Raw genomic sequence first — 27513 nt, 5'->3', positions numbered from 1 at the left:
GTGCTTTTTGTCCCTATGGCCTGCGGGCGCGCTGCGCAAGAGAGCCTGGGGAACCTTGCAAAGCCCGGTCACCCTCCCCTCTGGAACCAGAGTCACGCTCTCACTCCGTGGCTGCCAATTCTCTCTCATGCTCTAGCGTCGCATATGCTGCTTGCTCCACCAGGAACATTCCTCTCCAACTGTGCTTGTTGAACTTCAGAATCTGCAAGTGTCAGCTCAGAGGTCACTTTTTTTTTTTTTTTAAGATTTTATTTATTTATTTGTCAGAGAGACAGAACACAAGCAGGGGGAGAGGCAGGCAGAGGGAGAAGCAGGCTCCCCGCCGAGCAAGGAGCCCGATGTGGGACTGGATCCCAGGACCCTGGGATCATGACCTGAGCCGAAGGCAGCCGCTTAACCGACTGAGCCACCCAGGCGTCCCGAGGTCACTTCTTCTTGAAGCTTTCCTTGACCCCTTCTCTGGGCTCCTGCAGCCCCCAAGCTGCCCTCTCACAGTACCTATTGATGAGGGAACAGAAGGCAAGCTGAGGACTAAGCCGAAGCTGGCGCCGTACAACCCCCCACCCCCCTTTGGGATATATGTGACATTCCTCAGGCACTCCTGGCTGCCCTAAAGGAAAAACAAATGGTTAACTGATAGAGATCACAGTCTTGCAAGACAGGAGTCTCCCTCAGTTTACAAATGTCCTAGTGATTTACAAGGAAGAGGCTTTCAATAGCCTAACTTCCAAGAGACCCATAACTCAGTTTCTTGAAGCCCTAACATCACCCTCCCCTCCATAAACTGAAGGGAGACTGAGATGCAAGGAAATGTAAATAAAATTGAATTTCTTTTGAACCTAAAGCCCACTGACAAGGACTTGTGATAGGAGGAATGTAACATTCCTCCAGGAAACTCCCAACTGTCTTCATGTTAGTGCCTCATTAGAGGGGAAAACAGCAGTGGCTTGACAATAACCAGGCCTCCAGTATCCTGAGAGTCTTTAGCAAATGACAGTCCTTCTGGGCACCCCCTTTGTCCTCACCTCCCCAACTCCTGAGTATGTAATCAGCCCCTCCTCAAGACCACAGGGCAGCCCCTCTCTCTGCCCACGGGGCCTGTCCCTGTGCTTTAATAAACCACCATTTTGCACCAAAGACTCCTCAAGAATTCTTTCTTGGTCGTCGGCTCCAGACTCCACCCCACTGAACCTCACCTATACTCCCAAACTGCATCACCTATGACACTTGTCATCTCCTCCTCCCTCCCTCCCCCAAGGAAGTGAGGCCAGAGGGTAGGGTTGCAGAGGCTTCTCCTCTCTGCGGGGGCCCTGGGCCCCCTCAGAAGGAGAGGGTGGGAGGTCCTGGGCAGCCAGGGGTTGGGACTGAACCCAGGGCTGGGGGGTGGCGGCTGGATCCTGTCCCCAGTGGAAGTGTCCCTTTAATAGCTTGCTGGCCTGGGCCAGCTAGGGCTCCTGCTTTACTTCCCATTCAGCGGTGTTTGCAGCTGCTGTGCTGACTCATGCACCCCAGCAGCCCACAGGAGCTGGAAGCATGGGCTCCGCAGGGGCCTTGGCAGGCTGGGGGCTTCTGGATTACAAAACGGAGAAGTATGTGATAACCAGGAATTGGCGGGTGGGCGCCCTGCAGAGGCTGCTGCAGCTTGGGGTCATGGCCTACGTGGTAGGGTAAGAGAAAGACTCCTGGGCCACACTTGGCTGGGGGGATAGTGACTGGGCCTGCTGGGCTGAGGGTTGACGGTTTGACTCTTCAGGGGCTGAGCTGGTGGTAGCAGAGGGGAGCAGGTTGGGATAGGGAGGAAGTAGGCAGAGGGAGGATCTTTGTCTGTCTAGAAGCCAGTGGATACAAGAGCAAGCTGTGGGCCTGGGTCCTCCTGTGTGCCCACCTCCTTCCTCTCCTGGGCCTTGTTTCCAGGCCCATACTGATCTCTGGGCACAGAGCAAGATGCGTCCCTATCTGTACCAGGAGGCCCCTGGTGGGGCAGGAGGTATAGTCCCTGATGCTTGGGAGAGCTGGGAGACCACCAGTTTTAGCTGGGTCAGGGGAGTCTTTAAGGAGGACTTGGGCCTAGCCAGGGCAGGGGGCGGGTGTTGGCTGGTGAAAGAGGTGGTGGTGGGCATCTCCAAGCCCACGAGTGCCTGATAGGGGACACCCATGAAAGGCACTGGCTGTCTGATCATGGTTGGAGCTTCTGGCCTGTGCAGGGTGTTTGGGGTGGGAAATGAGGCTGGAGGGGAGGCAGGGGCCCTGCATGCTGGGCTGGGAGCCTGGAGGGTGTGTGAGGAGAGAGGCCGAGAGGGTGGGGCCCGCTCTGCCACTGCTCACCATGGACCAGAGACAGGCCACACTGCCCATCGCTTCTTCCTAAGGTGGGCTCTCCTCGCCAAAAAAGGATACCAGGAGCGAGATCCGGACCCCCAGATTTCCGTCATCACCAAACTCAAAGGGGTTTCGGTGACCCAGATCAAGGAGCTGGGTCACCAGCTGTGGGACGCGGCGGACTTTGTGAAGCCACCACAGGTAGGTGCCTTGGTCCTGCTGCCAGGCAGTGACACCCCTGACACCACCCTTGTGGCGAGTGTGTGCGTGAGGGGCACATGAGGCCCGAGCAGGGTATTGGCACCGCATAGGGTCGGGCTTGGGAAGGGCCTTACAGAGGAGCGGTGCCTGGACGGGGCTTTCCGGGATGTGTAAGAGGTTTCCGGGTGGACAGAAGCCAGGTCAGAGGAACTGTCTTTCTAAAGGCTGCCCCTGGAAGAGTGGAATGTTTAGGAACTCAAGGCTGGAGCTTGAGGATGGGGCGGGAGAAGTGGAGGGGACCAGGGTCTGAGCTTCCTGAATGCTCCCCTCCCTGACCTGGGGCATGGCTCTCAGGTGCTCCTCCTCTGCCGCTCCCACACAGCATTTCCAGCTCCTTCTTCCCCCACCCAGATTGTCCACAGCTTCGGTTTCTACCTTTATCCTGCCAATGCCAAAACTGTAGCCCCAGTGACTGCCTGCCCCAAGTGCCACCTGCCTCCTGGGTGCATATCCACCACATCCAAAGAGGAATCATCTCCCTCTCCCGGCGTGGCCTCTTTTCATCCAGTGAGGGCCAAAGCTGGACCTGTGCCTCCCTTCTGTGCATATTCCGTTTCCTAGCAGTGTTCACTGCTGCCTGGGTCATACCTGGATGAGGCCGTGAGCTTCTAGTGGGTCCCCGGTGCACGCCGCCCAGCAGCCAGTCTGAGCTTTCCTATGTGATATCAATCAGAGCCTGCCAAACCTTGTTTCCACTCTGGGAAGACTCCTTTTCCATGGTGGTGGCCACCAAGTCCAGATCTTGACCACTGTCACACCCGCTGCCTTCTCTCCTTCCTGGGTGTGCATTGCCCCAAACTTGCAGAGCTCACACATGCAGCACTTGGGTGTCAGCCACCCGGCCTGTCCTTAGTCACCCTTTGCCCAGGTGGAACTCATCACCTGCTCCACTCGGCCCTGACTATGCGTGCAATTGAGGGGTCCACATCCCCTTTACCTTGGGCAGGTCCCCAGTCCAACTCAGCTCTGGATCTTCAGTGCCTAGAAGCAGGAGGCGCTTGGACAATTCTGGTTGAGAGAATGAGTATGAACATGAAAAATACACTTGTCTCAAAAAGGCAGCTGTGGGCTTCTCGAAATGACCAGAAACCCAGCCAGCTTCTTATCTCTACTTCAGCTGGCTTCACTGGAGGTACTTTCCTGACTTGATCAGGCCAGGACCCTTTTCCCCACCAGCTAAGCTGCCAGTTCTGGCCTCTCCCTTTGGGGGAGGGAAGCAGGGACCAACCCTGACACTTGCTTTCTAGGGAGAGAACGTGTTCTTCTTGGTGACCAATTTTCTCGTGACACCAGAACAAGTTCAGGACAGATGCCCAGAGGTAAGCCTGCCCAGGAGCTTCCCAGCAGGTCCCTAGTTCCTCTGCCAGCCCTGGGTCACCAGCCATGTCCCCCGTTCTCCTTCCCATGTAACTGAGGGTTCAGTATGTGCTCCTGTATGTCAGGCACTGAGCTAAAACCTTTTCGTGAATCATTCCACTTAATCTTCACAAATACCCTGCTGGTAGGAATTACTGCGATCCCATTTAAGATGAGAAGATAGGGTCTCAGCAAGGTAGACTCTCGTGCTCAAGGCTGTCCAGCCTCTGGACCTCTGAGCTGTCTTCTGGAGCCTTCCACCGTAGCCCTCTGTGAGATGTCCTGGCCCTTCCCGCCCTGGTCCCACCTCTGGGCACCCTTCAGGTTGTCAATGTAACACCCAGAATTGGGTACAAGGCTCAGGTGAGCTCTAATGGCAAGAGGCTAGATCACCTTCTCTTTTCTTCTTTTTTTGTAAGATTTATTTATTTATTTTTAGCGAGAAAGAGCGTGGGCAAGCGTGAGCAGGGGTGTGTGTGGGGGTAACTGGTGCAGAGGGAGAGAAAGAACCCTGAAGCAGACTCCCTGCTGAGCGAGGAGCCCCATGTGGGGCTCGATTCAAGGACCCTGAGATCATGACCTGAGCCAAAATCAAGAGCCAGCCTCTTAACAAACTGAGCCACCCAGGCGCCCTAATCACCTCCTCTTTTCTATGTGCAGTCTCTATTAATGTGTCCCAAGTCAGCTTCCATTTTTGTGGCCAAACACAGCACACTCCTGCTGATGCTGAGCTCAGGGTCACTTATGATCTCTGGATATTTTTCACTACAACTGTGGTCACACCAGAGTCTCTCACCCCCTATTCTTGTCTATTTCTCATCCAGAATCACAGGTTTTCCGCCTGAAATCTCACCTTTTCCCCTTGCCTGAGGATATCCCACAGATCCAGTGTCTGTCACAGAGCACACTTACTCTTCTCTCCAGCTGTGGGGTTTTTTCCAAAAATTTTTTTACTGTGATAAAATACATGTGACATAAAATTTACCTTCTTACCCATTTCTACGTGTATGGTTTCCAGCTGTGGATTTTGTTTGAGCAGTTGGCACCCAACACATAGCCCTGGAAGCCTACCTCCATGGTGACCTCTTTTTAAAATCCAGCCTGACATTTAATTGCTTACGGGGCTGGAGAGTAACTGTGTGGTCACCTGTCCCCTATGTCCTGGTTGTTGGTGCCACCACAGATGCTGGGGGTGTCACATGTCCCAGGCTGGCCCCGTCCGCAAAGGAGGTAAAGCATGTGTACAAAGGATGTGCAAATGCACATGATGTCTTTCTTTTACTAAATGTTCAGAAGACATCTAATTAATGTTGAGTGTGTAGGCTGTCCTGAAATTTCGCTGAAGCCATCATTCTGCGTTTTCTGGAATCCATGTGATTCCTCTTTGCCTCATGTCCCGGCTTTGAGCTCTTCCCATGAAACTTCCGGGGCTGGGAAGGAATTCATCAGATCTGACAACATGACTTCCTGAGACTAGCCAGCGTTCCTGCCATCTCCTCTCGGGGGTCCTGGTCATCCGGTCCCTCCCAACACATGCACTGTTCTTCTTGGAGAGTCCAGCCTCCAGCAAACACCTGCTGAGCCTCCGGACGGGTTGTGTGTGTGTGTGGGTGGGTGGGTGGGGGGCAGGCCCGATGCTGGGGATGCAAAACTCCGCCGCTTGTATCTCAAGCAGCTCTTGCATAGGCAGCCCAGCCAAGGAGGCAGTTCCTGGGATGCAGGCAGAGCCCATAGCTGGAGACGCAGGGAGGCATGTCTGCTGGCCCAGGGCCTCAGGAAGGCTTTCCCACAGGACTGGAGACTCAAGTGGGATCTTGAGAATGTCCAAGCAGAGGGAGCTGTGTGAGCAAAGGCCCCAAGCTCTGTGAGATGAGGCACCTCCGGGGTCACCTGCTTCAGAGTGGGGTTGGAGCCTAGATTTGGATTGAGGTGGCGAGGGGGTAACCCGAGATCTCAGGGGCCCTGTGAATTCTGCTAAGGAGCTGAACTTGATCACAGGAGTGCAGCGGAGGCCGAGATGGTCTCTGCTGAATGAATGGAGGCAGATGACGCAGAGACCAGGCCCTGTGGTGGTCATCATGGGGTCCGATTGGAGGAGATGGCAGCCCAGCCGGGGCGGGGGGGAGAGGAGGGGCGGACTCAGGACACAGGTGGCCCTACTCTGTCCTCTGCCCACTTGTCACAGTCCCCACCCCTCACGGTCCCACTGTCTCATTTGGCCTAGAGTCCCCGAACCCTTCTTTCCACCGTGGCACTGGGCTCGTGAGCCAGGTGACCCGAACCATGGCGTTCATTGTCAGCCTAGGGCGGAATGTATCTGTGAGAGTGTGCTTTCCTCTCCAGGCTCTAGGGCCCCCAGAAAGCTTGCCACCTCCCCCTTCTGACTGACCCCTAGAATAGTGTGAGCGTGCAGGCGCTAATGTCCCTGTTTTATGGAAGAACAAACAGTGTGTGTGGTCCTACCCACTTCCCTACCCAGACCCCTCCAACCAGGGCCCTGCCCTTTGTTCCCCACACCCAGTCCCTCCACCCTGGCATGAACTTGCCCTTCGCAGAGTCCCTTCACCTTCCCTGTTCTGTCATCTGAGTTGGACCAGAGGATCTGGGCCTCCAGCGGGGAGAGAACTATCAGGAAGGAAGGAAGCTTGCTCTGCCTTGGAATACAGCACCTGAATCCCTAGCTGGCCGGGGGGCTGCTCGCTACTCTCCTCTGACCACCTCCTTTTATTTGTACCCTCCAGCTTTCCCATGTGCCCCCCCAAACTCAGGCATCTCTATGGGGCTAAGGCAGTGGGGGCCGCACCTGCAGGCTTCAAGGCTGGGTCATAGAGGGGAGCCATACCCCGGGCCCTTGGCAACTCTGCTTTCCCCACCTCAGCACCCCTCCATCCCGCTGGCTAATTGCTGGGCCGATGAGGACTGTCCTGAAGGGGAGACAGGGACGCACAGCCACGGTAACTGTGGGCCCTGTCTTCCAGTGCCTCCCCTGGGTGGGGGCTCCAGGGGCTGGGCTGGGACCCTGGGTGGCTCTTGAGGGCAGGCCTGGTGGTGCCTCTGCGTCTCTCCTTTCTGTCAACGGCCCCCTGGCCCTACCCCCGCCCCTCCCCTGGCCCTGTGGAAATTTGAGGGCCTGGAGTTTGTCTTGTTTTTTCAAGGCATAAAAACAGGCCAATGTGTGGAATTCAACGGGACCCACAGGACCTGTGAGATCCAGGGCTGGTGCCCTGTGGAGAGCAGCACTGTGCCCGAGTAAGTGTGTCTCCCCCGCCCCACCCCCGCCCAGGACAGGGCCCCAGAACCGCAGAGCCTGCCCTTCACTTCCCCTCTGCCCGCAGGAAGCCCCTACTGTTCCAGGCAGAGAACTTCACCCTGTTCATCAAGAACACTGTCACCTTCAGCAAGTTCAACTTCTCCAAGTAAGCGTGGGTGGGTCCTGCTGGCCCCAGACCCTCCTGGTCTCCTACCTGGCCTGACCCCCCCGTCCCATCCCCCACCCCCCAGGTCCAATGCCTTGGACACCTGGGACGCCACTTACTTCAAGCGCTGTCGCTATGACTCACGCTACAGCCCCTTCTGCCCTGTGTTCCGTATTGGGGACCTCGTGGCTGCGGCTGGAGGGGTCTTTGAGGACCTGGCACTGCTGGTGGGTCCATGGGGGGCAGGGTTCCAGGAGGGCTCAGGGAGAGGGTCCGGAGCCTATGTGCCAGTGAAGCAGCGATATGCCGTGTGCAGGGAGGTGCCGTGGGTGTCCGAGTCCACTGGGATTGTGACCTGGATGCTGGGGGTTCCGACTGCCGGCCCCACTACTCCTTCCAGCTTCAGGAGAGGAGCTACAACTTCAGGTGCGGCCCCCACTACCCTCTAGCTGCTCCTTGGCCAGGTCACCCCTCCACCTGTCCTCCTGTGGCAGCCAGGACCCACCACACGGTGGCCCACCCCTCCGGGCACTCCACTGTGTGTGCAAGGAGGGCCCCAGGCCCAGGAGGGGTGTTCTCAGCCTCTCTCCTGATCCGGTCCCCTCTCTGTCCCTTGGGACTCCTCACCCCCAGCCCCTCCCCCACTACTCCCCCCCCCCCCCAGCCCCGCGCCCAGCCTCTCCCTCCTCGGCACAGGGGCGTTTCTTTTTTACTTTTGCCTTAGGTCTTATCTAAAAATTCTCAAAAACCTATAGAAAAGTTCAAAGATTGGTACTGTGCACACCCGTACCCATACACCCTTTATCTGGGTTCTCTAGGGTTTTTTTGTTTTGTTTTGTTTTGGGTTTTATTTTTTACCATTTTGCCACATTTGCTTTCTCTCTCTCTCTCTAGAGTAAGCTGGGTTTATTTATTTATTTATTTATTTATTTATTTATTTATTTAGATTAATTAAAATATGTATTGAGCAGCTAGGGAGATACAAAAGTGATTAAAACATTGTCAAAGAGGTGAGGCAAATGCACACATCATAGAAAGCCAGTGTAAGGGGTCACCGAATCACAGCAGTCAAAAGAAAAGTGCTTTAGGAGATCAAGAATGAGATTGCTTCCAGCCGGATATATGTAGATAGATTTCAACGGGAACTATTTGAAAGTGAGTGGCAGAAGAATGAGGACCTCCCCCACGTGACTGCTGTCCCCTTGTCACACTCAAGAAATTTAACATTGGCAGAGGATATTTAAATTTCCCCAACTGTGCCAGTAATAGTCTTGTATCTTTTTATCTTCCAATCCGGGATGCACTCAGGGATCCTGCATTGCATTTACTGTCGCATCTCTGAGTCTGCTAAACAGGCCCCCCCCCCCGCCCCCGCCAGTATCCTCCTGTCACTTCCTGGTCATTGTCACGAATATGCACACAACAGCCACCAGGCCTGGAGGTGATGCCCCTTGACGTCCCCTTCACCCTTTAGACTCACACAGCCCAGGGCTTGCCTCCCTACCTGCCCTCACCCCCACGACCAGTGCCTGTGCAGGGACCCTTCTGTCCCCTCTGTCCCCTCAGCAGGCAAGGAGCTTCCAAGAGGCAGGTAGGTCCCAGTTTGCCTTTCCCCTGTGTTCCCAGCAATGATACAGGGTTGAGACAGCTGGGACTGGGGGTTTATAGAGTCAGTGGATGTTACCCATCCAGGCAGGAGGCCTGGAAGGGCGGGGCCAGCCCAGGAGTGACAGCAGCGCAAGCCACCACACTTTCTTTCCTGCTCTCAGGACAGCCACTCACTGGTGGAAGGCCTCAGGTGTGGAGGCCCGGAGTCTGCTCAAGCTCTATGGGATCCGCTTCGACATCCTCGTCACTGGGCAGGTAGGAGGTGCTAGGTGAAGGCAATGGGGGGTGGGGGTGGGAGGGGGAGATAGTCACAGCCCCAGAGGCTCAGTCCAGGTCGGTCTCAGGCAGGGAAGTTCGGGCTCATCCCCACGATCATCACTCTGGGCACCGGAGCAGCTTGGCTGGGTGTGGTGAGTCTGGCCAATGTGGGCTCCCTCTGGCTACAGCGACTGTGTACCCAGGCCGGCCCAAGTGCACACCGAGCACCCCGACCCCCACCGTGCATGATGTTGAGTCTGGGGGTGAGGGCTGGGGAGGTGGCCAAAGGGCAGCCTGAAGGCCAAGACACGGGTCTGCCCCGCCTCTCCCAGATCACTTTCTTCTGTGACCTGCTACTGTTGTATGTGGATGAAGAAGCCCATTTCTACTGGAGTACCAAGTATGAGGAGGTGAGCTGCGGGCCTGTCCGGGCCCTGGACTCGGCTACACTTTGGAGGATACTGACCAGAGCCCTGATCTGATGTTCTCATCTGCAGGCAAAGGCCCCGAAGGTGACCACCAACTCTGAGCAGACAGAGCCAGCTTCTACACCCCCGCATGTGGCTGCCCAGGTGTCTTAGAGGGGGCCCAGTCTAGGAATCAGACACCACCACCAGAGTGGCCCATGTCCAGGCTCCGGGCCCCACTCACTGGCCTGTTCCTGAGGCTGTTTCCTGCTGGTTGCCGGGTGGGGACCCCGTCTTGGGGACCTGCTGGATAAAGCCCCAGCCGGACCAGGGTGGGAGGTTGGGGGAGAATTCCACCCTTCCACTCCCAGACAGACTGACCCTCTCCTGACTCCAGCTTCAGCAGGGTGCTGCCTGGGGGGGCCAGAGAAGCCAGTTTTGTATAGAGACCCACAGCAGAACAGGAGCCGCGGAGAAGGGGAGACGCTGGGGCACCCACGTGGCAGGGTAGTGGGCCAGTGGGGCTCTTCCTGTGTCTAGGTCTAGAGAACTCTCTCCTAGTCTCTGTCAGCAGCGTTCCCAGCGGTAGCCTGCTCACCAGCTGTCAGCACCGGCCCTCCCACTGGCTGTGGCAGACGCCAGCCCTCCTCCATCTGCCAGCACCCCTATTGTAGGTAGAGCCCCTCCCCCTCAGCTGCGCTGCTCTGGGGGCCGTGCAACCAGAGTCTGAAGCAAGGTAGAAAGAAGCCCGACAAGAGGGGTCAGGCTGCTCTGGCGTTGGGTTGCCTGGGGCAGGTTCCTACCCAACTCTGAATGAAGAGTGGGTAGGCAGATAATCCAACCCCTAGGGACCCCCAGGCAAGGACACAGGCACCCTTTGGTCTCACACCGGCCCAGTTAATGAGCATCAGCCCCTCCCTGGTGGTGGCCCTCAGGCTATGGGGTTTGGGATAGGGAGGAGAGGGGGGAGGGCCTGAGATGGTGGTCACTGGGTCCTTTGGGATCTTCTATAAGGCTCCTCATTAACCAACCCCCTCCCCAGCCCAACCCCTAGAACCTGCTCACTGGAGCCATGGGGGTAGGGAGGCTGTACACCTGGAATTCACTGCTACCCAAGGTCATAGCCAAGAACCTGTCAGGGCATCTGCTTGTGCCAGACTGAGGCAACTGCATGCAGGAGACCTTGAATATAACCCCAGGTAGAGCCCAGTGGCTGGAAGGAATGTCCCTCACAAAGGACACAAAGGTGCCCCGCAGGCTGGCTTGGCATCTTTCTGGAGTCTGATTCCTGACTGCTGGAGAATTTCCCCTGTCCCAGAGTCCCACAGTCAGGAGGGGAGGAACAGGGGCTGCAAGAGCCAGACTCCCTGTGGTCCCAGGGCAGAGGCAGGAATTTGGGAGTACCCACCCAAGGGAGGCAAGGGGCTTCTCTCTCATGGGTCCCTGGTGACCAGGAGTGAGCTGGCAGCTTGGCGGCGTAGCCACAAAGACCAGTTGGGGAGGGCCAGGGCTGGGGGCTCAGGCTGGGCTAGCATCTGGAATCATCTGGCACCTGGAGCCTCAGCAAAGCCTTGGGGGTCTCTGCTGCTTCTCAATCCCCAGAGCCGTGTTCATGGGGAGGCAGGTTCGGGAGAGCCAAGGTGAGAGAACATGGCTCTGAGGCCTGGTTATTGGAGTGGGGTCACATGTACCTGGTTGTGCTCAGGGCTCAGAGAAAGCGGTCATAGCTGCAGAAAGTCAAGGAGTAAAGCCTGCTCAAACCAGCAGCTTCCTGTGTAGTCCTTATAGGCAAGAATGGGGAGTTGGAAGCATCTATGATGGACATAGCGTGGCTTTAGGGAGACCAGTGGGGAACGGGGAAGTGTGGGCCTGGGGACCCCCCAAGGACTGGGGCCTCACAGCCACCAGCTGGGCTCGGTGGTACTTGGAGCAGGCCCAGGCCTTGTGCATCCGTACACAGGAGTGTATACCATACATGTGTGTAATATCCTGAGCCTTTATCGCAAAGCCCTTGAGGGAAGGGGAAGAGTACCAGCTGTGACAGCCAGACAGCTGTGGCCAGGGCCTGAGGCTGGAAGCAGCTGTTGCCTCAGTCTGTATGTGGGTGTGCATCATCAAGGTAGCCATGCAGGCCATGCGGGCACATGCCCCAGAGGAGCCCTGGGCAGGCTTCGGGAACATGCTATGCTTTCTGGGAGCCTTGGGAACCCAGGAGGAACCTGCAACTCCACTGCCCTTTCTTTCTTTTTTTTTTTTTAAGATTTTATTTATTTATTTGACAGAGAGAGACAGCGAGAGAGGGAACACAAGCAGGGGGAGCGGGAGAGGAAGAAGCAGGCTTCCCGCCGAGCAGGGAGCCCGATGCGGGGCTCGATCCCAGGACCCTGGGATCATGACCTGAGCAAAAGGCAGACGCTTAACGACTGAGCCACCCAGGCGCCCCTCCACTGCCCTTTCTAGGCGACCTTTTTGGGGCCCAGGTTCTGCTCTCTGGATCTGCCCCCTCCAAGGGACATGTAGGGAGCCTGTGGTGGGGGGAGCCTGACTCTGCCCTTTTCGTGGACCCCTCCTCTCCTGGTGTGTGTAGGGGTGTATATAGCTCCCCTCTGAGCTGGGCAGAGGGCATCAGCCTGAGGGCAGGACTCCAGGACCCAGGCCGGGTGGTGTCTCCGATTCAGGGTTGTCCCAGAGCTGGTACCTCCCTCTTGCCAAACCTCGGCATCTTTGCTGTGGTTTGGGGACAATCCCCTGGTTCTTGGGGTGGGGGGCAGGAAAGCACTCAGCTCCACAAGGAATGAAATGGTGGACACAGCAGCAGGGCACATGGCTGGCCAAGACGTTATTATTGTGGATATCTGGGGGCTGCGGGCCTCTCCCCCGCCCACCGTCACCCACCCCAGCCCACCCCACCTGCCCAAATAGCTGGAGTTGCTCATGAACAGGAAGGCGCTGGACAAAATATTCACCCACCACCAGCACTGGCCATGGCCCACTCCCCCAAACCCAAAACTAGGCACTTGGGCTAAGGCCCCCAGGTCTCGAGGACCCCTCAGCATGAGCAGTCCTGCAAACCTGAGCTGGCTCAGAAAGAAGGGACTCCCAGCCCCTCTGGGCTCCTGAGGACGTGGGGGAGGGCAGAAGGCGCATGGACAGGCCTCCAGCTCGATTCATGGACTGGCGGGCTGCTCTGTGGGGCTGGGCTCCCGGGCGGGCACCTGGCTGGTGGGCTGCACCGTTTGTACCGTCTCCTCCAGGCTGGTGCTGGGGAACACCACGTAGCGTGTGGTGGTCAGCTCTGGCGCCTCCCGCTGGTTCTCTTTGCTGTGCCAGATGCCATAGCCAAAATACACGGCAAGGCCTGCAGGAGTTGCGAGAGACTGAGGGCCAGGTCCCAGCCCTGCTTGCCCTCCTTGCTTGCCTTCTTCCTGTGGCCCACCCAGGGCCCCAAGCCTGGCCCCCACTCACCGATCAGCAGCCAGATGGAGAAGCGCAGCCAAGTCAGGTAGCTTAGCTTCAGCATGAGGCAGATGTTGAGGAGGATGCTCAGGGCTGGAGTCAGGGGCACCATGGGGATCTGAGGGGGCAAGAACGGGGGCTGGGCTGGGCTGCAGGCAAGGTCTGCTGGCTCAGGGTCTGATTTCTCAAGAGTCCACAGAGCCTTTCTCCATCTCTGGAGATTTGGGAAACAAGAGCCCACTTGCCATGCAGAAAGAGAGAGAGATGGGTGTATGGGCCTCCCCCCACCCTGTGAACCCTGGTTCATCCTGGCACAGCAGAGGAGGAAAGGGCAAAGAGAGCTAGCTGGGCTGAGAGCCAGGGGGCACTGGCTGGGGGAGGTACCTGGAAGGTGTCTTGCTGGCGTTGTTGCTGGTGGGCCCCCAGGACGAGGAGGCTGAGCAGAAATGCGACGGAGCTGAGCAGAAGCAGCAGGATGTAGCCCCAGTATGGGAGGTGCAGGGCCGAGTCCCCGAAGACCAGTACACAGGCCAGGGTGATGGCCGAGGCCACCAGGATGCTTAGTGCCCAAGCCACAGCAGCTCCAGGGCTGCCCCTACCTAGGAAGCCCAGGAAGGGCCTCAGAGCTGGCCGCAGCTGCCCGGGCTCGGGGCCTGAGGCCTGCTCGGTGCCCACCAGCTGTATGTGGTCTGAGAAAGAGTGGTACTCTTTGACCCTGGAGCCAGGGCTGGCTGGGCCTGGGGAACTGGATGCAGGGGCCTTCTGGAAGCGTAGCACAAGAATACTGGTGGCCACGAAAGTGTAGGCCAGCAGCGTGCCAATGGACAGGAACTGGACCAGTGCCTCGAGGTCCAGCAGCAGCGCCAGTAAACTCATGAGCCCCCCGAACACAACGATGCCCGCCAAGGGCACCTGCGTCCGGGGGTGCACTCGGGCAAACACCTGGAAGAAGAGCCCATCGACGGCCATGGCATAGACGATGCGTGGCAGGGAGAAGAGGCTGCTGAGCAGGACAGTGTTCATGGCTGTGGCAGAGGGTGGGGGACTGGTCAGCATGGTGGAGAGGCCCATCAGGGGCCCCTGCTGGGAGCCAGGGCATGCACAACCCCTTGGGAACACGGGCATGAGTTTGTCTGGGATCTCAGAGTGAGCCTGAGTGTATGTGGGGTGTTGGATTGTTACCCCACCACTCCCACCCCCGCCACCAGGAATGGGACACCCTAGTTTAGGTGACAGGCCCATCAGAGAATCTGATGAGGGCTGAGTCCTTCTCCCAGGAAAGGACCTGGAAGTGCACGCTCAGAACTGACATTTCAGGTACCATTGGGAGGGGGCAATGAGTAGGGGCCTTCCAACAAGCCTGGGTGGAGAGTCAAATGATTAGCACCTCCCTGGACCCATTATGCAACTGGTAACAGACCCAGACGGAGACGTGTTCCCCGGGAAGCTTAGGGCAGGGCCCCGCTGCCCTGTTCATTCCCACCACGCGTGAAAGGCCCCTTACCGCAGATGGAGCCGGCCGCCACGATGAAGCCAGCCCAGCTGTAGCCCCGCCGGTAGAAGGCGTCGGCGAGTGCGGAGTCAGGGTTCAGGCTGTGCCACGGCACCATGAGGGTGAGCACGGTGGAGACGAGGATGTAGGCACCAGCTGCCAGGCCGAGCGAGATGGAAATGGCTATCGGCACAGCCCGCTTCGGGTTCCTGGCCTCCTCACTGGAGGCGGCGATGACGTCAAAGCCCACGAAGGCGTAGAAGCAGGTGGCGGTGCCAGCCATGATGCCGGAGAGGCCAAAAGGCGCGAAGCCCCCCTCCTCGGCACTCCAGTTGTGCGGGCGGGCCAGGATAAAACCCAGGATGATGATGAAGAGGATGAGGACCAGGCTGACCACGGAGAACGTGTGGTTGAGCCAGGAGGAAACTCGGGCTCCGCAGGAGATGAAGGCGGAGGCCAGAAGTATGATCCCAGCAGCCAGGAAGTCTGGGTAGTGGGCCAGCAGCGGCACCTGCCAGGTTCCAATGTGGGCCTCGGTGAAGTTGTGGATGCGGTGGTTGAACATGGAGTCCAGGTAGCCACTCCAGGCACGGGCCACAGCTGCACCACCAATGAGGTACTCGAGCAGCACGTTCCAGCCGATGAGGAAGGCCCACAGCTCACCCATGGACACATAGGTGAACAGGTAGGCAGAGCCCGTGCGGGGCAACCGGGCCCCAAACTCTGCATAGCACAGGGCTGACAGCAGGGAGGCCACGGCGGCCACCGCGAAGGACAAGAGCACCGCAGGGCCGGCCATCTCCTTTGCCACAGTGCCTGTGAGCACATAGAGGCCGGAGCCCACCATGCCACCCACGCCCAGCAGGGTCAGGTCCAGCGTGGACAGGCAGCGCCGCAGTGACGTCTCCATGGTAGACTCCTCCAGTGGCTTCAGCCGGTTCAGCCTCTGGCAGAAGCGTGCCAGGCTGGCAGGGCTGGGCAGCCCCCTGACCATGATGGGCAGCTGAGAGGAGCACCACGCCAGCTGCCAGCACCTACCGGGGCCGGAGGGGAATGACAGGTTGCCCAACCAGGTATTGACCAGGCTTCAGTCTGCTCTGTTTATCCCCCTGGGGACCCAAGTGCCTGCATAGCTAGCTTTGCCTGAGGGCTGGGATCAGTCAGGAGTGGGCAGGAGGTCACAGGGAAGAATGGGAATCCTGTCTGCCTCTGGGCAGGTGAGGGAGCCTTGTGCAGCTGGACCTGGGCGCTTCTGGGGAAGGGGGGGTGGTAGCTGAGGGTGAAAAGGGTGCAGCTCCAGGAAGCGCGGTTGGGAAATGCTCCTTGGTCTGGCATCCAAGAGCAAGGTGGAAACCCCAGGCTTCCCGGGAGCTGGGCCAGGCCTCCAGGACCCGGAACAGGAGGGGCTCTGCTGTCCTGGGCGTAAACCAGGTGGCCACCTGGCCTCAGACAGTGGCACTCACCACACACACACACACACACACACACACACACACGCACACACCGCCCCAGGGACTTGGGTATCTGCGTACCCGGCGGCCAGGAGGCGGGGCGCTCTTGGCCCGGCACCCCGAAGCCAAAGCTCCGTGCCCTGCCCCCGCCCCGACAGGCCACCGCCGCCACCGTCACCGCCACGCTCCGGCCGGGGATCCGAGGCTTTGCCTCCTCTCCGGCTGGAGCATGTCCCTGCAGGAGTCGCTGAGACTCACCTGCTGTCACCGCGGCTGCCGCTGCGCACGCTGTGGCTGCGCTGCCTGGCTGACGACGCCCGCGCGCAGAGCCCGCCCCCAGCCCTTCTGCGCCGGAGCCAGCGCGAGGCCCCACCCACCTCGCTGTCACACAAGCACCCAGATCGCCCACCGTACCCATACCTCACACGACGGAGACCTGAACGTTTCCCAGATCTAGGGAAGTACTGTTACTGTGTCTGGTTCACAGATGAGGAAGCCCAGGCCACCAGGTAAGTGACTAATCCAGATCACTGAGGTGGCCTTGGGAGGCAGGCAAGTTTAAGGACGGGGTCTGGAGGGATCTGGAACCCACCCGCTTGCCACTGCTGCAGTAACCCTCCTTGATTCTTCACCTCCGCACATCTGGTCACCATCCAAGTTCCCCTCCCCCAACATTGGGGCGTTTGGGGGGCTGCAGGGAGTCAGGCAAACCTCTGGTAAGATGAGGGTGGGGGTCTGGCTGAGAGGCCCCAGGCAATCCCTGACCTGTCCTGTACAGGTGGCGGTAAGCCACTCTCATACATTGGTGAGGGAGTGCGGAGCTTTTGGGAGTGTTCTGTGAGTTGGAAAAATTCATACTGGCTGCTCTGAGCCTTGTCCTAAAAGGCGGCAATCCAAAGCCTTCCAGCTCAGGGCACCCCTGGGGTCCTTCAGATGCCAGTGACAGCCCCTCCTGGCCTAGGAGCTCCTGTCAGGCTTAGAGAACCCTGGGGGACCCCAACAGCAGCTTCCCACTTGTGGGTATCCATGAGAGGTCATATGCTGAGCACCTACTCCATGCCACTCCCCACACCACAGACAGTCCCCATGTCCCATCATATAGCCATTGCAAATTCCCCTCAGGCTTACTTATTCCTGGGGCTGAGGGGTCTTTGTCCTTCTGCTCTTTCTACTTTTTGAAAGTGAAAAAGTTGGTGTGACATGGTGTTAACTTGTCAGCAAAATGATGACAATCCATGCAAGCAAAGCAAAACCAAAACAGATTTTAGGGGTACCTGCAGCCACTCTGGATCAATGAGCTAGCGACAGGATGGTGGACTCCCAGACAAGATGATCCCACTTGGAATACTCTGCCTTGGCCAGCCCCCTTGATCCCTTCTGATATTTGGCTGATGTTATCTTGAAGAGCTTCAGATGGGCTCCCACTTCCTACAGGGATGACATCTCCCTTACCTTGCTCCCCCTTGGCCTGAACATAACCGAGCAGATGTTTCTTGTCCTGAGATGCCTCCACAAAAATCTAGAAAAATGCATTTCAACCCAAGAGACTGGGGCAGGTTTGTAACAGAAGCTCCCCCAAGGCTTTGAGGGAGGCCTGAGAGCTGGTATGCAGTGTTTCAGAGAACTGACTTTTAATCCATCCAGAGAAGGCTCTCGCCACATATATGAGTACATATTTGAGGGCAGACATGGTTGACACAGTGAATTGTAACTTCCGGGGATATGACTGGGCCAAGTTCTGGGACCCCATTGAACAAGGCAGTTACAAAGAGCAACCTGATGAAGATGCAGTGAAGCTAAAGCACCAAAAAGAAAAAAGAAGGAAGAGGAGGAGGAGGGGGAGCACAGGAGGGAATACCTCCTAACTTATTCTACAAAGCCAAAGGCATCACAAGAAAGAAGAACTACAGACTACTACCTGTTATGTATATAGATGCAGACTTTCTCAACAAAATACTAGCAGATTGAATCCAGCAACATATAAAAAGGGCCAGTGGAATTTATCCCAGGAATGCAAGTTAACATAGGAAAATCAAGCAATGTAACATGCCATACTAATAGAATAAAGAACCAAAGCACATGATCATCTTAACATATACAGAAAAAAAGCACTCAACACATGAGGAATAAAAGGGAACATCCACAGCCTGCTATGAAAAACCTTTGGAGGGGCGCCTGGGTGGCTCAGTCATTAAGTGTCTGCCTTCGGCTGGGGTCATGATCCCAGGGTCCTGGGATCGAGCCCCTCATAGGGCTCCCTGCTCTGAGGGAAGCCTGCATCTCTCTCTCCCACTCCCCCTGCTCATGTTCCTTCTCTCTCTGTGTCTCTCTGTCAAATAAATAAATCTTAAAAAAAAACAAACAACCTTTGGCTTATATACTCAATGGTGAAAAACTGAAAGCTTTCCTTTATGATAAAAAAACAACATAAGGATATTGGGGTGCCTAGGTGGCTCAGTCGTTAAGCGTCTGCCTTCGGCTCAGGTTATGATCCCAGAATCCTGGGATCAAGCCCTGCATCGGGCTCCCTGCTCGGTGGGAAGCCTGCTTCTCCCTCTCCCACTCCCCCTGCTTGTGTTCCCTCTCTCTCTGTCAAATAAATAAATAAAATCTTAAAAAAAAAAAAAAAGAACAACATAAGGATGTCTACTCTCACCACTTGTACTCAACATTTTACTGGAGGTAGTAGCCATAGCAATTCGGCAAGGACATGCAATTAAAGGAATCCAAATTGGAAAAGAAGTAAAACTATCTCTAGTCACAGATGACATGATCTCATGTATAGAAAATCCTAAGGAATCTACCCAATGAAATAACTAATAAACAAGTCCAGGAAAAGTGCAGGATACAAGAGCAATATACATAAATCAGAGGATCTAATGTATAACATGGTAACTATATTTGACAGCACTGTATTACATAATTGAAATTTCCTAAGAGAGTGGACCTTAAATGTTCTCACACAAAAAAAGTAAATATGTGATGTGATGGATGTGTTAATGAACTAGATGGGAAGAATCCTTTCACAGTGTTTAAGTAAATCAAATCATTGTGATGTCTGCCTTAAATATCTTACATTTTTGTTAATTATATCTCAATATAGCTGGAAAAAAATTCCAAAGTCAATTGTATTCCTATACACTAGCAATGAATCTCCAGAATGAAATTAAGAAAATAACTCTGCTTACATAGTCTCAAAAAGAATAAATATATTTAGGGGTGCCTGGGTGGCTCAGTCATTAAGTGTCTGCCTTCAGCTCAGGTCATGGTCCCAGGGTCCTGGGATCGAGCCCCACGTCGGGCTCCCTGCTCAGCGGGAAGCCTGCTTCTCCCTCTCCCACTCCCCCTGCTTGTGTTCCCTCTCTCGCTGTGTCTCTCTCTGTCAAATAAATAAAATCTTAAATATATATATATATTTATAAAGACATTTAGAATAATATGTCAATTATATCTCAAAAAAGCTGGGAAAAAGGATGCTTAGAATAAATTTAACAAAAGAAATGCAAGACTTGGACACTGAGAACTACTAAATGTCATTGAAAGAAAGTAAAGAAGACCTAAATAAGTGGAAAGACATCCCATGTTCATAGACTGGAAGACAATATATATATATTTTTTTCTTTTTTTTTTTTTTAAAGATTTTATTTATTTGACAGAGAGAGACACAGCGAGAGAGGGAACACAAGCAGGGGGAGTGGGAGAGGGAGAAGCAGGCTTCCTACTGAGCAGGGAGCCTGATGCGGGGCTCGATCCCAGGACCCTGGGATCATGACCTGAGCCAAAGGCAGTTGCTTAATGACTGAGCCACCCAGGTGCCCCAATATATATATATTTTTAAAGATTTTATTTATTCATTTGAGAGAGAGAGCACAAGCAGGGGGAGAGGCAGAGGGAGAGGGAGAAGCAAACCCCCTGCCGAGCTGGGAGCCCGACATGGGGCTCAATTCCAGGACCTGGAGACCATGACCCAAGCCAAAGGCAGATGCCCAACCATCTGAGCCACCCAGGTGCCCCTGGAAGACAGTATTGTTAAGGTGACAGTACTCCCCAAATCTGTCTGCAGATGCAATGTAATGCCTATCAAAAGCCCAACTGCCTGTTTTGCAGAAATTATCAAGCTGATCCTAAAATTTATATGGAAATGCAAGGGACCCAGAATAGCCAAAACAATTCTGAAAAAGAACAAAGTTGGAGGGGCGCTTGGCTGGTTCAGTTTGTGGGGCATGTGACTCTTAATCTCAGGGTTGTGAATTGAAGCCCCATGTTGGGTGGAGAGATCACTTAAAAAAATAAAACAATCTGGGGCACCTGGGTGGCTCATGCGGTTAAGTGTCTGCCTTCTGCTCAGGTCATGATCTCAGGGTCCTGGGATCGAGCCCCGAATTTGACTCCCTGCTCAGTGGGGAACCTGTTTCTCCCTTTCCCCCTGCCTGCCCCTCCCCCTGCTTGTACTCTCTTTCTGTCAAATAAATAAAATCTAAAAAATAATAAAATAATCTTTATAAAAGAGAACAAAGTTGGAGTTCTCACACTTCTTGATTTCTAAACTGACTACAAAGCTACAGTATTCAATAGTGTATTACAGAAAAAAGGGTAGACCTATGAATCAATGGAATACGATTGAGAATCCAGAAACACAACTAATTAAAATTTAAAAATTTCTGTCCAATTTAAATCTATGGCAAATTGATTTTTAAAAAATAGATTATTTTTCAGAGCAGTTTTAGGTTTATAACAAAATTGAGCAGATGGTGGAGTTCCCATTCACCCCATATCATCACACATGCACAACCCACCCCCCCAATAATCCATACCCCCTACAGAGTGGTACATGTGTTATAATCGGTGAGCCTACATTGACACACCATTATCACTCAGGGTCCATAGTCTACATTAGGGTTCACCCTTGATGTCCTACATTCTATGGGTTTTGACAAATGTAAATGTGTATCCACCGTTATTGTATCATACACAATTGTTTCACTGTCCTAAAAATCCTCTGTGCTTTGCCTACTCCCCCTTTGCTCCACCCTAACCCCTGGCAACCACTGATTGTTTCTGTCTCCACGGTTTTGCCTTTCCCAGAATGTCATGTAGTTGGAATCATACGGTATGCAGCCTTTTTAGATTATTATTTTTTTCATTTAGTACTATGCATTTAAGATTCCTCCATATCTTTTCATGGCTTGATAACTCATTTCTTTTCAGTGCTGAGTAATATTACATTATCTATTTATAAATAATGTAATATTACATTACATTATTTATAAATAAACCATAGTTTATTTATCCGTGCATGTACTGAAGGACATCTTGGTTGCTTCCAAGTTTTGGCAATTATGAATAAAGCTACTATAAACATCCATGACTAAATTTTGGTGTGGACATAAGCTGTCAACTCATTTGGGTAAATATGGGCATATCTTGGAGATATTGCAGGTTGATTCCACTGAATAAAGCAAATAGTGCAATAAAGCAAGTCAAATGAAATTTTTGGTTTCCCAGTGCATATAAAAGTTATGTTTACACTATACTGTAGTCTATTAAGTGTGTAGCAGCATTATGAAAAACAATGTACATACCTTAATGAAAAAGTACTAGGGGTGCCTGGGTGGCTCAGTTGGTTAAGTGTCTGCCTTTGGCTCAGGTCATGATCCCAGGGTTCTGGGATTGAGCCCCACATTGGGCTCCTTGTTTGGTGGGGAGGGGTCTGCTTCTCCCTCTGCCTGCTGCTCCCCCTGCTTGTGCTCTCTGTCAGTTAAATAAATAAAATCTTTTTAAAAAATGAAAAAAAAAAGTACTTTATTGCTAAAAGACGCTAAATATCATATGAACTTTCAGTCAGTCAATCTTTTTGCTGGAGGAGAGGGTCTTGCCTTGATGTTGATGGCTGCTGACTGACCAGGGTTGGTGGTGGCTGAAGGTTGGGTGGCTGTGGCAATTTCTTATAATAAGACATGAAGTTTGCCACATCGATAGACTCTTCCTTCCACAAACAATTTATCTGTAATGTGCAATGCTGTTTGACAGCATTTTATCCCCACTAGAACTTCTTTCAAAACTGGAGTCAATCCTTTCAAACCCTGCCACTGTTTTATCAACTAAGTTAATGATATATTCTAAATCTTTTGTTGTTATTTCAACAGTTTCTTCATTTTTAATTTTTTTAATTTAATTTAAATTTTTTTAAAAGATTTTATTTATTTATTTGAGAGAGAGAGAGAGATAGCGAGAGCAGGAACACAGCACGGGGAGTGGGAGAGGGAGAAGCAGGCTTCCCGCCGAGCAGGGAGCCCGATGCGGGGCTTGATCCCAGGACCCTGGGATCATGACCTGAGCCAAAGGCAGACGCTTAACAACTGAGCCACCCAGGTGCCCCAGTTTCTTCTTTTTTTTAAAAGATTTTATTTATTTATTTGAGAGAGTGAGAGAGTTGGAGGGGGGAGCAGAGGGAGAGGGACAAGCAGATTCCAAACTGAGCTTGGAGCCCAACATGGTGTTCGATCCCATGACCTGGAGATCATGACCCCAGCCAAAATCAAGAGTCCGCCACCCAACCAACTGAGCCACCCAGGCGCCCTGTCATTTCAACAATTTTCACAACATCTTCACCAGGAGTAGATTCCATCTCAAGAAATCACTTTCTTTGCTTATTCATAAGTAGCAACTCCTCATCCATTCAAGTTCTATCATGAAATTGTAGCAATTTAGTCATGTCTTCAGGCTCCACTTCTAATTCTAGTTCTGTTGCTCTTTCTACCACATCTACAATTACTTCCTCTACTGAAGTCTCGGATCCCTCAATGTTGTGCATGAAGGTTGGAATGTACTTCTTCTAAACTACTGTTGATATTTTGACCTCTTCCCATGAATCAGAAATGTTCTTAATGATATCTAGGATGGTGAGTCCTTTCCACAAGGTTTTCCATTTACTTCACATAGGTCCATCAAAGGACTCACTATATATGGCAGTTATAGCCTTATGAAATGTATTTCTTTTTTTTTTTAAGATTTTATTTATTTATTTGAGAGAAAGCATGAGCAGGGAGAGGGGGAGGGACAAGCAGGCTCCCCGCTCAGCGGGGAGCCCAATGCAGGGCTTGATCCCAGGACGCTGAGATCATGACCTGAGCCAAAGTCAGATGCTTAACCAACTGAGCCACCCAGTCTCCCTTATGAAATGTATTTCTTAAATAAGACTTGAAAGTTGAAATGACTCCTTGATCCATGGGTTGCAGAATGGATGTTGTGTTAGCAGGCATGAAACCAACATTAATCTCATTGTATATCTCCATCAGAGCTGTTGGGTTACCAGGTGCATTGTCAATGAGCAGTAATATTTTGAAAGGAATTCTTTTTTCTGAGCAGGAGGTCTCAACTGTAAGCTTAAAGTATTCAGTAAACCACGTTGTAAATAGCTGTGCTGTTACTGGGTGCAGAACCCGATGTGGGGCCCGATCTCACAACTTGTGAGACCACGACCCGAGCCGAAACCAAGAGTCAGATGCTTAACTGACTAAGCCACCCAAGCGCTCCACTTCTTTCTTTCTTTTTCTCTTTCTTTCTTTCTTTTAATATAATTCTTAAGGGCCGTAGGATTTCTGGAATAGTAAATGAGCAATGGCTTCCATTTAAAGTCACCAGCCGCATTAGCCCCTAATAAGAGAGTCAGCCTGTCCTTTGAAGCTTTGAAGCCAGGCATTGACTTCACCTCTCTAGCTATGAAAGTCCTAGAGGTCATTTTCTTCCAATAAAAAGCTGTTCCTTATTGTTTAGTGTAACCACCTTCATGAATTATCTTAGGTAATCTTCTAGAAAACTTGCTGCGGCTTCTCCTTGCACTTTAAGTTATAGAGCTGACTTTTTTCCTTAAATCTCATGAAGCAACCTCTGCTGGCTTTAAACTTTTCTTCTGCAGCTTCCTCACCTCTCTCAGCCTTCATGGAATTGAAGAGAGTTAGGGGATTGCTCCGGATTAGGCTTTGACTTAAGGGAATGTTGTGGCTGGTTTGATTTTCTAGCCAGACCACTAAAACTTCCTCCAGATCAGCAATAAAGCTGTGTCTTTTCATTTCTCTATCATTCGTATGTTCACTGGAGTAGCACTTTTTTTAAAAAAAGATTTTTATTTATTTATTTGAGAGAGAAAGAGCACACACACGCACAAGAGCATGAAAGGGGGAGGGGCAGAGGGAGAGGGATAAGCAGACTCCCGGCTGAGTGGCGAGCCCAATGCATGGCTGAATCCCAGGACCCTGGGATCATGACCTGATCTGAAGGCAGACACTTAACTGACTGAGCCACCCAAGTGCCCCTGGAGTAGTACTTTGAACTTTCTTCTAGAACTTTTCTTTCGCATTCTCATCTTGGCCAACTGTATGGTGCAAGAGACTGGGTTTTGGCCTATCTTGGCCTTGGGCATGCCTTGTTTACTAAGCTTACTCATTCCCTCCTTTTGATTTAAAGTGAGATACGTGACTCTTCCTTTCACCTGAACACTTAGAGGCCATTGCAGGGTTTTAATTGGCCTAATTTCAATATTGTTGTGTCTTACGGAATAGGGAGGCCTGAGGAGAGGGAGAGAGAGGGAAACAGCCAGTTGGTGGAACAATCAGAACACACACAACATTTATTGATTAAGTTTGCCATTTTATATGGGCATGGTTTGTGGCACCCCATAACAATTACAATAGTAACATCAAAGATCACTGATCACAAATCACCGTAACAGATGCAGTAATAATTAAAAAGTTTGAAATATTATGAGAATTGCCAAAATGTGACAAAAGACACAAAGTGAGTAAATACTGTTGGAAAAATGGCACTGATAGACTTGCTCAATGAAGGGTGGCAATGCTCAATGCAATTTATAAGATTTATAAAAAACTCAATAAAGTGAAGCACAATAAAACAAGATATGCCTTTACCAAGGAGTGTGATTCTTGAATCATATGGTAAGAATATGCTTAGTCTTTTAAGAAGCTGCCAAGCTGGGACAAACACCGTGAGAATTCCGCAGCCCACACGAAATCATGAAATAACCTGAAGCAAAGTTGAACCTTTCTGAACTGGAATGGGGTTTGAATGAAACTAGCAGTGAAAGCTTGGTATGTGTACTGCTGGCTCTCCCTCTCTGAGGTCAGCTCTGTGTCCCTGGGTGTGGCCAGAGCCCCAGGCGTCTTAGCCTCACAGAGCAGGAACAGACAGACTCAGGCTGCGGTTCCTGCTGTCACCATGGTGCAGCCCTGTGATGCCGTGGGCGGGTAGATGACCGGGATGCACCTGTCTGCAGCCACACCATCCTGTGAACTCTCGTCGGCAGGAGCTGGGGATGGGCCTCAGGAGCAATGTGCTGCATTAGGCTGCTTTGTATGCCAGAGGCTTCCCCGAAGATGCCGTGCAATTCACTCCCTACGTGTTTTTAGACTGAATTGGTCAAAGAAGGCTGAGTGTACTGTTTACCAGCTAAAAGTTGCTGCAGCTGTTTGCAGGGACTTGGCCTTCTAGTTTTGTAATTAAACATTTTATGGATTTTTAAGATTTGTGACATTCAACTAATTTTCACATTTTTTACAAAGTGAGGGTTTAATATGTTATTTTAGATTTGTGTAATTCAAACTGATGTAAAATGCAATCATGCTATGTTAGGGAGGAGAAAGGAAACGGAAGGGGCGACCGGTGTAAGATGACAGCAAGTACTACAGCTTGGGGTTCCCTTCAAGCATGGCTGCTAATAAAAAGTCCCCTGAGACTTGCAAAAAAAAAAAAAAGAAGCTGCCAAGCTGTAACATTTTGCATTCCCACCAGCAATGAATGAGAGTTCCTATTGCTCAGTATCCTCAGCAACATTTGGTAATGTCAGTATTTTGATTTTTGCCATTTTAATAGGTGTATAGTGGTATCTCATTGTTTTTTCAATTTGCAATTCCCTAATGACATATGATGTTGAGCTTCTTTTCATATGCTTATTTGTCATTTGTATATCTTCTTTGGTAGCTGTCCGTTCAGGTCTTTTGCCCATTTTTATTTGGGTTGTTGGTTTTCTTATTGTTGAGTTTAAGAGTTCTTTGTATATTTTGGATAACAGTCCTTTATCAGATATGTCTTGCAAATATTTTCTCCTAGTCTATGGCTTGTCTTCTCATTCTTTTGATGGCTAATTGATTTTTGGCAATCGTTGCAAACTAATTCAATGTGGGAAAAGAATAGTCTTTTCAACAAACTGTGCTAGGACAACTGGTTATCCACATGCAAATGAATGAAGTTGGACCCTTACCTCACACCACACACATAAATTAACTCAAAATGGACCGAAGATCTAAATGTAAGAGCTGAAATTATAAAACTCTATTGTGACTTTGTTAAACTACATTTTAAAAAAAAGATTATTTATTTGAAAGGGAGAGAGAGACAGTGGGTGCACGAGCGTGGGGCAGGGAGAGGGGCAGAAGGAAAGGGAGAGAGAAACTTAAGCAGACTCTGTGCTGAGTGCAAAGCCGGACACTTAACTGGCTGCACCACCGAGGCACCCCTTAACATGTGTTAAGTAGAGCCCTGGAGGCACTGGATGGTGAGCCTAGGTTCAAGAGGTCATAAAAAAATTGAAATAGAGAAGTTTATTACTCACAGGTCCTAGAGGGAGTACATAGCATACCGTGAAGGGCCACACCAGGAGGTTAAGGCAGGGTCAGGCAGAGAGCTCGGCAGAACCCGGGGTACATGCCTTTATTAAGGTCTATAGGTGGAGTGCTTTGAGGTTCCCAGGCTAAGGCTGGATTGGTCAATTCAGGTTTTCGCAAACTTTGCAGAGGTCTTATCTAAAGAGTGCACAAGGGGAAGGCCCTGGGTGATGCCTGGAGAATGCTTATCACAAGGACAATTAAGAGAGTCGTATCAGGAACTTACATTTACTTGTGACTCTGGGCTCTTATCTAGAGCATATACTCTTGGGAGGGATCAGTATCAGTTTAAGGCCCCTGCAGGCTCCTTAGCCACACAAAAATAGTTGCTGAGGCAGCAACATTATGGACTAGTTTAGATAAACTCTCAACAAACTCTTAGAAGAAAACAGAGGTGTACATCTTCATGACCATGGGTTAGGCAATGATTTTTTAAAAATATGACACGAAAAATTCAAGCAACCTAAGAAAAATATAGATAAACTGGACTTCATTGAAATTTAAAACTTTTGTCCTTCAGAGGACACCATCAAGAAAATGAAAAGGCAATAATCCACAGGATGGGAGAAAATATTTGCAAATCATATATATGATAAGGGGGTTGTATCCAGAATATATAAAGAACTCCTACAACCCAACAATAAAAAGATAAGTAGCCTAACTTGGGGGGAGAGGGCCGCTTGGGTGGCTCAGTCAGTTACACATCTGCCTTCTGCTCACTCATGATCTCTGGGTCCTGGGATCAAGCCCGTGTGCTGCCTGCTCAGCAGAAGTCTGCTTCTCCCTCTCCTTCGACGTCTCCCCCCCCCC

General features: G+C 52.0%; 2 protein-coding genes across 4 annotated transcripts; one reads left to right on the top strand and one right to left on the bottom strand.

Moving 5' to 3' along the window:
• Positions 1–1326: 1326 nt before the first annotated feature.
• On the top strand, positions 1327–11391 carry P2RX6 (purinergic receptor P2X 6). 3 transcript variants are annotated; one of them, XM_081801678.1, is made up of 12 exons: positions 1327–1589; positions 2370–2520; positions 3828–3899; positions 6815–6890; positions 7092–7185; positions 7272–7352; positions 7438–7579; positions 7669–7778; positions 9122–9215; positions 9305–9370; positions 9551–9628; positions 9716–11391. In XM_081801678.1, the coding sequence occupies exons 1-12, from the start codon at positions 1534–1536 to the stop codon at positions 9797–9799; spliced, it is 1104 nt and encodes a 367-aa protein (XP_081657804.1). In that variant the 5' UTR covers positions 1327–1533; the 3' UTR covers positions 9800–11391. The 3 variants fall into 3 exon arrangements, with proteins under 3 accessions (XP_081657804.1, XP_006744574.1, XP_081657803.1); XM_006744511.3 differs by having other exon boundaries at positions 1327–1667; XM_081801677.1 differs by lacking the exon at positions 9305–9370 and having other exon boundaries at positions 1327–1667.
• A 470-nt stretch (positions 11392–11861) lies between these two features.
• On the bottom strand, positions 11862–16331 carry SLC7A4 (solute carrier family 7 member 4). The gene is made up of 5 exons (XM_006744510.3): positions 16283–16331; positions 14586–15607; positions 13466–14106; positions 13091–13199; positions 11862–12983 (listed from the first exon to the last, which is right to left on the bottom strand). The coding sequence occupies exons 2-5, from the start codon at positions 15565–15567 to the stop codon at positions 12793–12795; spliced, it is 1923 nt and encodes a 640-aa protein (XP_006744573.1). The 5' UTR covers positions 15568–15607; positions 16283–16331; the 3' UTR covers positions 11862–12792.
• Between the last annotated feature and the right edge of the window lie 11182 nt (positions 16332–27513).

The sequence above is a fragment of the Leptonychotes weddellii genome, chromosome 13 (genome assembly GCF_054177405.1).
Source record: "Leptonychotes weddellii isolate Sample4059 chromosome 13, ASM5417740v2, whole genome shotgun sequence".
Lineage (NCBI taxonomy): Eukaryota > Metazoa > Chordata > Mammalia > Carnivora > Phocidae > Leptonychotes > Leptonychotes weddellii.
The sequence above is the reverse complement of the archived record's forward strand: the minus strand, read 5'-3'. Positions and strand labels throughout refer to the sequence as shown.